The sequence below is a fragment of the Euprymna scolopes genome, chromosome 36, assembly GCF_053919585.1.
Source record: "Euprymna scolopes isolate OS-2025 chromosome 36, ASM5391958v1, whole genome shotgun sequence".
NCBI classification, from domain to species: Eukaryota; Metazoa; Mollusca; class Cephalopoda; order Sepiida; family Sepiolidae; genus Euprymna; species Euprymna scolopes.
Genome location: NC_136517.1, coordinates 88,157,446 through 88,167,494, shown reverse-complemented (window position 1 = coordinate 88,167,494; position 10,049 = coordinate 88,157,446). Strand labels below are relative to the sequence as shown.

Below are 10,049 nucleotides of genomic sequence, written 5' to 3'. Positions count from 1 at the left end.
TATATACACGTTAAACAATGCTTCAAGCAAACTACATTAATCTCTTAAAACAATCTATACCGGTATTAGTAAAGATTACCTTACATTTCAATATTTTTCTTTTTTTTCCAGCATCAGCAGTGTAACGTGTCCGATAATGATCCTTCACGCAGAAGACGATTTCCTTATACCGATAGCACTTGGAAAGAAGGTAATACGCATTACAAGCTGGACGCCCGGCATTGCCCAGTCATACAGGGTGTTCCAAAAGAAGCTGATGGTTAAAAAGAAAAAAAAAATTAATTACTTTCTTTATTTTTTTCTTTTTCTTTTATTTTTTCAGTTCATCTAGAGTAACCCTTTCAAGGTCATCCTGAGCTGTTACACTACCGAGGAGCGGATATTTATCGTAGAGTCGTATTTTCAGTTGAATGAGTCAATATCAGAAGCTGAAAGAGAATTTCAACGAAACTGTAACACAAGAAATTCGCCTACTCCCAATGCAATAAAAGCTGTGGTGGCTCGATTTCATGAGGAAGGGTATGTATATGACCTCCCTAAATCTGGTAGACCCCGCACGGCAAGAAGTGATGAGAATCGTCAGAGATTAGCAGCGAGTGTGGCCGGGGATCTATCCATACCAGTAAGGAGATCAAGACAAATTGGGGTCTCTCGATCATCTCTTCACAGAATGCTTCATGAAGAGGGCAAATTTCCGTATAAAATTCAATTAGTGCAAAAGCTTCAGCCAAACAATCCGAAAAAAATGGCTGGAATACGCCATGCAATTCCAAGATGTGGCCTATGGAGATCCAAACTTTCTCAAAAACCTCATTATGTCCGATGAGGTCCATTTTCATCTGAATGGGTTCATAAATAAAAATTGCAGGATTTGGGGATCAAAATATCCCCACGCAGCAACACAACGGCAAATACACCCTCAAAAAATGTACAGTATGGTGTGGAGTAATGGCGGATGAAGTAATCGGAATTGGTGGACATTTGAGTAACATAATTTTTCATAACTAAAATTAAACTTTGCGAAAAACATACCGTAGATTAAGTTGTGTAAATAAAATTAGAATAAGTAAACTATGATATCTTACTATCTCTCAAAAAATCATGGAGAGGCTCATCTACCTGCATATGAAAATTGGTAAGCATAACTTCATTATTGAGGAAGTTATTAAAGTTTAAAATCTGTCGGCTTCTTTTGGATACGTTGGATACGCTATATATATATATATATATATATATATAATATTTAGTAATGTGATTGATAATTTAAAAATCAAATTAGAATTAAATTAAAAATCCGTTTCATAAGAAGGAACAACAACAAAATCAATAATTTGTTCAATCGTTTCGGAAAACAATGTTTTTATTGTGGTAGACATCAAGCTACGGACAATAATTTTTACATATAGTGTTTTTAACAAACAAAATTTCCTCATCAGCATAACTTAAATATCGAGGAACTTAATCAAATTTAAAATCCATCAGCTTCTTTTGGGACACCCTATACAATACGCTTAAACATGATATTTTAATTCATGCAGATTGCGTATGTATTATTATAGAATCAATCCTCTATTGACTATTATATATTACGAGGAATAATTTGCCCAATGGACTAATTCGCAAAAAAATAAAAAATTTTTAAATGAAAATGTCGTTCGTCAAATTCCGTCTGTGTGTGCTTATAATATCACGTTAGCTGCTATTCTGGCTTGACAATGAATACCCTGGAAAAGTCGCTTCTGGTTAATGTTTAGTTTTAAAATATGCAAACGAATAAATGATTTGCAGTGATTTTAAATGGTACCTCTTTTTATTGTAAATTGAATTCATTAATTAGAAAAATTTGAAATGAAATGGTGAGGTACACTCGGGATCATTAAATCTGTGATCAAATGCTCCACCACTGAACTGAACTATATTTCCAGATATCAATAATTCTGTTTTTTTTTTGTTTTTTTTTTGTTTTTTTTTTTAGAAGAAGAAATGATTTGTTGATTTTATTATCATTATTATTATCAGTGTAACGTAAAATATTCCCTTGTAAAAATTCTTTTTTATCTATAAGAAAGAAAGACTATTTTTAGGATTGGAGTTTTTCAATTTTCGATACTTATGGAATGAATTTCTGTATAAAACATATCTAAGAACACTGCCAGATGTATAAATTACCTTTGTGTGAAATTTTCAAGAGATAGGCTCAGAGAAGTGCTATCTGACTGGAAACAATGCTGAAATAAGCAGAAAGCACATACAGCATCTGAAATTCTCAAATGGTCACCCATCTTAGTGCTGACCAGACTCAATGTTGCTTAACTTCAGTCATCAAACGTGATTATGCTATATATGAGAGAGAAAGCGTGAAAGTGCTAGAAACATAGTAAGAGATGGGTCATTTGATAAGTTAATTAAAAATCAGGGCTCACTTATATATATATACGGACAAATTTATCTGTAGTTGACCTTTGACAACTAAATATTTTCGTTTACTAGCCAAATAGAAAAGTTACTAGCCAAACCCACATGATTTTTAGAATATGACATCTTAGTTCCATGACGAGTATGTACATCATAAAGATTTTTCTGTGTTTGTTTAAGAAGTGTAATTCTAAGTGTACAACAAATTTTATGTTGATACTTGAAGGTATAAACATTGTAATTTCTTCACATATTTTTTTTAAACAACCTTCATTAAAAAAATAAATAAATAAAAAAAAAGTATATTGTTCTATTAAGCTTTTATTGTTTAAATAATTTAACTTTGTTCGTTTTATTTTTAAAAAAGTTAAAAATATATTTTGCACTCAGTAATGAGCCTTGGAAGATTGTCAGTGAAAGAAATACAATCGCCCGATAGATAAGCATTTCATTATTTCTAGTCGCCACTTTGAAAAAAAATCACTCGCAAATGCGACTGTTTCACTCGCAATGTAAAGCCCTGCAAATTACGGCTAATACAAACGATTAAAATGTTTTTTTTTAACATAACTCAGTTCCAAAACTGAGGAATATTTTCACATGTAATTTGCATGATTTACATACATAAAAAGGGAAATAAATGTTTAACTCGATTTCACTATTAGTGCTGGAATTGGCAGTGATGCAATACTTTTAAAACTAATAAGTCCTCACTTACCAAGGCCAAAGGCCATTCGAGAATGTTTACTAAGATTGTCAATGGATTGATGAACTAAACGATGAGTAGATTTGAAATGATGCTTAAATAAAGCAGGACGTGATCACTTATGGGAACAGATGGGAAAGTATTTGTTGATATTAGACTTAGACGATCATGTTGTAATTTGCAGGGAATCATTCCTATGATAATGTGTTCCACAGATGAAGAAACTCTATTCATGGAAGTTTGGTGTTGTTTTAAGTATACAGAGAAAGACAGGAAAATCACTCACAAACAACATGAATTGGAACAATTACATTGAAGATATTGCCAAGTCTGCTGCAAAGAAAGTGGCTCTCTCTCTCTATCGTGCTAGAAAAACTACCCACACTTGCCAGTATTCTGTGTCTCTACAAAGATACGATTTGTATCTTCCTTGGGCCTTTATTATTTCTGATATTCATAAATGACCTCCCTGATAAAATTGTCTCTGAGATGGGTATATTTGCTGACAGCCCCACACTCTATAACAGACACAAGGGGAAACGGATGAACACGTATCCAAAGCAATGGCGGAAACCCTAGAGGAAGACTTCCAGTCTGTGATGAAAGGGAGACATAAATGGATAATATTCAATGCTACTAAGACTAAGCTTCTTTCCTTTAAGAATTACAAGAAACCTTGCCAACCACCAACCGCTATGGCTAATGATACATTACCTGAAAGTACTTTGTTTAAACTCTTTGGTTTAACATTCACAGGGAACATGAGTTAGAACAGATACATTGAGGGCATTGCCAAGGCTGCTGCAAAGAAGGTGGGCTCTCTCTACCATGCTAGAAAGTTGTTACTTACACCTGAGAGTATCCTGTACCTCTACAAGACCACCACTCACCCTTGCATAGAGTATTGTTGTCACATTTGGGCTGGTGCATCTGCCACTGGTCTCTCACTCTTAGACAGGGTCCAAAAACGAGTCTCTAATCTAATCGATCTTGCATTGTCAACCAAGCTCCAACCCCTGTCCCATCACTGCAATGTTGCATCCCTATTCGTGTTTTACAAGTACATTAATGGAATGTGTTCCAAGGTAAATATCTCTGACTAACCCGACAAACAGCAAAATCCCATCCCTTCACTGTAAAGGTCCGTAGATGCCGGAAAAACTTTTTACTCTAATAGTTCCCCCCCCCCCTCCAAACTGCTACAGTTCGGAATTCCCTCCCTGTTTCCTGCTTCGTTGACTATACTAAAATACAGGAATTTAAATGTAATATGAGCCGGCATTTCACTGCTGAACACCCTACATAGTGCCCTGGTAGATATAGTCCAAACTAGTAGCCCCTTGCATTCAAGTGGCAACAAGCCTTGTTCGGGGTGAATAAGAGTAAAAACAAGAACAAAAAAATGGTAGATGAGCTCTAGCTGTGAATGTCTTCTAATGAAAAAACAAAGATTGGAGCTCAGTCGAGCACCTTTCATGGAAATAATGAGAGGGTAGAGAGTAAGGACTGTATGGTCCCCCCCTCGCCAAACTTTCACAAGAAACACTCGTCTAGCTGAAAACACTATCAATATTTCCCTCCACTCTTTATCTGTGCGTAAACCTAAATGTAGATTCCATGAACAAAGTTTCTTTCTTAGAACTGCCCACCTGTGGAATTGTCTTCCGTTTTCCTGCTTTCCAGCCGTCTATAATATGGTTGTGTTCAAGTCTAACGTAAACAAGTTCTTGATGAGCCGTTCCATATAAGTTAACAAACTTACCAAAATTTCATTATTAATGGTTACTATATTGTCCAATTTCTACTGTACACTCTGCAACCCTTATCCTTGAGTGGCCTCTTGGCCTTGATAATGTGGTGATGCCTGTGTAAAAAAAAAAAAAAAAAAAACAAAAGGCGTCATGCCCCATAGATTTTAAAATCATCCAACGTCAAGTTTTCCATTTCTTTTTTTTTTTTTCGTACTGTTATCCTCATCTTCATAGTTGTTTCAGACAATGTTATCCTCATCTTCATAGTTGTTTCAGACAATGTTATCCTCATCTTCATAGTTGTTTCAGACAATGTTATCCTCATCTTCATAGTTGTTTCAGACAATGTTATCCTCATCTTCATAGTTGTTGTTTCACCACATTTCGGCCAACTCTTCCTCTGGCCTTTTTCAGATGGTTAACCGTGATGGAATAGATGCATTGAGTCGCTGTGGTCCCAGAGCCAGATACGTCCAAGGATGGAATACTGTTGCCACATATGGGCAGGAGCTGCTAGAAAAGACTTGTCCTGTCTTGATAGGGTTCAAAATAGACTTCATCACCTGATGGGAGATGTCCTCTTCTCTTCGCTGCAACCTCCATCTCACAGAAGAGATGTTGCGAGTTTGTCTCTGCTTTATCATTATTTTCATTGAAAGTGTTCGACTGAGCTTCAATCTATAGTCCCCCCCCTCGCCAAACTTTCACAAGAAACACTCGTCCAGCTGAAAACACAATCAATAATTCCCTCCCACTCTTTATCTGTGCCTAAACCTAAACGTAGATTCCATGATCAAAGCTTCTTTCTTAGAACTGCGTGCCTGTGGAATTGTCTTCCTTTTTCCTACTCTCCAGCTTTCTATAATATGGTTGTCTTCAAGTCCAACGTGAACAAGTTTCTGATGAGCCGTTCCACTTAAGTTAACAAATTTACCGAACTTCCATTACTATCGATTACTATATTGTCCTTTTGACTACTGTACACTCTTTAACCCTTATCCTTGAGTGGCCTATCAGCCTTGATAAGTGGTGACGCCTATGTAAAAAAAAAAAAAAGAAAGAAATGAGCATTGTCTGAGGATAGAGGCTTCAATTCTATCCAAAGCAGGCCGGAGGATTAGTTGGCCAAAATATGCTGAGACAACAACTAGGAAAAGTAATACAGTTGCAAGATTCAGCATTTCTATCACCTGAAGAAGGCCAGAGGATGAGTTCGCCAAAAATACAACAGCTATGAAGACGAGAATAACACTCTTTATCTGTGCTTAAACCTAAACGTAGATGCCATGAGCAAAGCTTCTTCCTTAGAACTGCACGCCTGTGGAATTGTCTTCCGTTTTCCTGCTGACTACAATATGGCTGTCTTCAAGTCTAATGTAAACAAGTTCTTGATGAGCCGTTCCATATAAGTTAACAAATTTACCGAATTTCCGTTGCTAACGATTATTATATTGTCCAGTTTCTACTGTACACTCTTTAACCCTTATCCTCGAGTGGCCTCTTGGCCTTGATATGTGGTGATGCCTATGTAAAAAAAAAAAGAAAAGAAAGTCTGCAAATAAATAAAATAAATACACGTCAAGTTTTCTGTTTATTTATTTATTTATTTTAAAAGAATTTTTTTTTTTTTTTTAAGCTTTATGACGTTGGTGTTGAGACTCGACCCAAAGACAGCGGCCCAATCAAATTTGTCCCGTTCAAGGCGGTTCATGGCTATGGACACAAACATATACACAAAGCTCCTGAACTGCCAGGAATTCTTTCGTAAGTAAAACTCCTTTCTTTCTGCATTGTTAAATATTTCTGAATTAACCTCCCTTTTGGACTTGAAGAAACTTAAAAAAAAAAAAATTCTGTATCCGCTTTGAACAAATTTTTTTATGATTTTATATATGAAACAGTGGAAGCAGTGCACTGCTATGAAATCCCAGATGATCTTTTCTCCACCATTTAATTATGTTTTTTTGTGATGGTGGGGGAGATGTACTAGTTGATGTTGTTTCTCTTTGTAAGACTCAATCATGTTCTGCAAAGCTAAAAATAAAGCGAAAACAATTTTTCTATATTATATAATATAATTGGAATTCATTGAGATGAGTATTATTTATTGTGGACTTTTATCTTCATCTTTTTTAGGTGTTTCATGACGTTTTGGTCAACTATTCCTCTGGCCTTCGCCAGATGGTAACCGTGACGGATCTCCTAACTGCATCCCTAGCAATTACTGCCTTCTGTAGTTGTTGTCGTCTCACCACGTTTTTGGCCAAGTAAGCCTCTGGCCGACTTTTGAGTAGGATTGAAACTGCTATCTTCAGACAATTTTCACCTCGGAGAGATCCAACGTCTCCATTGCGTCAATTTTTCTCTACAAAACAACCAAACCAAACACCATGAATAAATATTAGAAGATATTAGACTTTTGACAGGGTATGGCATGAGGGTCTCCTCAGGAAGATTAGATCATACGGTATCACTGGTAGAATACTTAACATAATTAAATCCTTCTTAGATAAGAGAAAAATCCAGGTTGTCCTCGACGGTCGTACATCTAAACAATATGATATAAATGCGGAAGTGCCCCAGGGATCTATCCTTGGACCTCTACTGTTCCTGATATTCATAAATGACCTCCCCGACAAAATTGCCTCTGAGATGGGTATATATGCTGATGACACTACACTCTATGGCAGGCACGACAGGAAGACAAATGAACATATATCTAAAGTAATGGCAGAAACACTAGAGGATGACCTCCAATCAGTAGTGGAATGGGGACAAAAATGGATGGTCACGTTCAATGCCGCCAAGACTAAACTGGTTTCATTCAATAATTACAAGAAACCTTCTCTACCACCTATAGCAATGGCCAACGACTCTTTATCTGAGAGTACGTCTTTCAAGCTCCTTGGCCTAACGTTCACAGGAAACATGAGTTGGAACAATTACATCGAGGGCATTGCCAGGGCCGCTGCGAGGAAGGTGGGCTCTCTCTACCGTGCTAGAAAACTTCTAACACCCGAAAGTATCCTGTACCTCTATAAGGCCACCATTTGCCCATGTATGGAGTATTGCTGTCATATTTGGGCTGGTGCATCGGCTACTAGTCTCTCGCTCCTTGACAAGGTTCAAAAGACAGCCGCGAATCTGATAGGCCCTAAACTGGCATCTAAGCTTCAGCCTCTGTCCCATCGTCGAAACGTTGCATCCCTCTGCCTGTTCTACAAGTATTTTAATGGTGAATGCTCTGATGAACTGCCAGCACTTGTGCCCCCACGACGTGAACACCCTCGACAGACCCGACAAGCTGCAAAATCCCACCCCCACACTGTAGAGATTCCTAGATGTAAAAGATCTTTCTACTCCAGTAGTTTCTTCCCCAGAACTGCTAGACTTTGGAATTCCATTCCAGGTCACTGCTTCCCCAACTGTACTGACATGCATAAGTTCAAGTGCAACGTGAACCAACATCTAGCTGCCCAAATCCCTACATAGTACCCCAGTAGATGTTTCCCCTGATAGTAGCCCCCTACACCAAAGTGGCAATGTGCCTTGTTTGGGGTGAAAATATAATAAAAAAAAAAAAATATTAACAACTTGAAGCATAAAAACTTCTGGATTCAGCATTAAATAACCAAAAAGGTGTTGATATGCCGTAAAACAAAACAATTGTCGTATTAAGGAAGACCAATTTTATGAGTAGTTATTTTGCATAGAATCTAATTTTTTTTAAAGAATTCTATTCATGCGTGTTGGCTGACATTCTGTTACTTTCTTCCAACTTGGAAATATTTAATTCTACCAAATTTGTCTTTGAGTCTAAAAATACGCCAAGAATGGCAGGTGTTAAATCTTTTGGCAACAATATGAAAGATTAACGGAAAATGTCTATTTAAGCATTCATTCAAAGACTTGAGCAGCTGCCATTTTCTTGGCAAGAGTTTTACTCGGCTCTTTGAGAAAATATTTTTGATCTCAAAGAAAAAATCAGGCAGAAGAATTATTTTCTTTTTGTTTGGTTCGCTTTACGGCATATCAACACGTGTGTGGGTCTGTAATCAAATGGTTTAACAAGGAGAGTGATTCGGTGTGTCTGTGTTGTGGGGGCCGTTATCTGGGATGACTGTTAAGTCTTGAGTAAGACAAACAACTCCCCAAAAAATTGCTTTGAGAGGAAGAAAAACATGCGCCAGGGAATATGGATGTGTCAAGTTGAAGATGAGAAATGACTGGCTAGCGCTGGCGTGTAGTCAAGGAGAGAAGCGAAGTGCTACCGGCCGAAATGGACGTGTGGCCTCATGATGGCAGGAAGAGACTTTTAAGCTGGTGTCGAAATGGCAAGGTTTTAGTTTCATGGCAGACGAAATGAACAGTTAGGGGAAAAAAAAAAGACAAGAAGTAGGCATTGTTCGGAAAGTAACGGTAATAAATGTCTTTTGCTAAAACAGAAAAAAAAGCTGAGTCAGATTTTAATTTCTATGTTTACTTTATTTATAGCGTTACAGTACAAAATTTTTAAACATAAATTTATTTTAAATATTTTTTTTTTCTTTTTCAGTTCCTTTGTGCAGACCTGTGTGGAAAAGGGATTTTAAATTAAAAAAAAAAAAAAAAATACCAAAAGTTTCCAAATCAAAAATAAAATCGCAAACAAAATCGAAAATTGTCTACAAAATTCCAATCAGCCAATGTTGTCTTAAAATCAAATGCATTGGTTGATCCGCGTTTCAAGTGCCTTAAAAACTACCCACCGTCCCCTAATCTTAGCCCACTTTATTTTTCGTCATTTTTTTTTTTTTTTTTTCTGCTCAGTTTTGAACGTATATGACTTTGTCAAAGGGATTTGTTTGTATCCTAGACAGCACCGGGTTTACTTTGGGGCTGCATATTGATCCTAAACTAGAGTTTCACTCCCAAATAAAACTCTAAAAAGGAAAAACGCACAAAAAAACTTGATGTACTTACTTGTTAGGGTAAAAAAGACTATATGCCAAAAAGTTACACAAATTCATCCAGCATTTTTTTCTTTTTTTTTTTCAAAAAGTATAATCCCTATGGTAATTTATAAAGCCATTCTATACATGAAAAGTGGTGAGGGCTTTAATTATTTTTATGCTTGAATTAGAATTTAAGTAATGTCACTTAAATTGCCAAAACATGGCTGCCAACAGCTTTCACTG

The 10,049-nt window shown here is 36.6% G+C and overlaps 1 protein-coding gene across 1 annotated transcript in view; it reads left to right on the top strand.

The window, feature by feature from the left end:
• The window catches only part of LOC145260675 (lysophosphatidylserine lipase ABHD12-like), a 121,923-nt gene extending 112,316 nt beyond the window's left edge, over positions 1-9,607 (top strand). The window contains exons 11-13 of the mRNA XM_080119032.1: positions 112-190; positions 6,509-6,636; positions 9,428-9,607. Of these exons, the coding sequence (XP_079975158.1) occupies positions 112-190; positions 6,509-6,636; positions 9,428-9,464 (244 nt within the window). The 3' untranslated portion in view covers positions 9,465-9,607. The remainder of the gene's footprint in view (positions 1-111; positions 191-6,508; positions 6,637-9,427) is intronic.
• Positions 9,608-10,049: the final 442 nt, after the last annotated feature.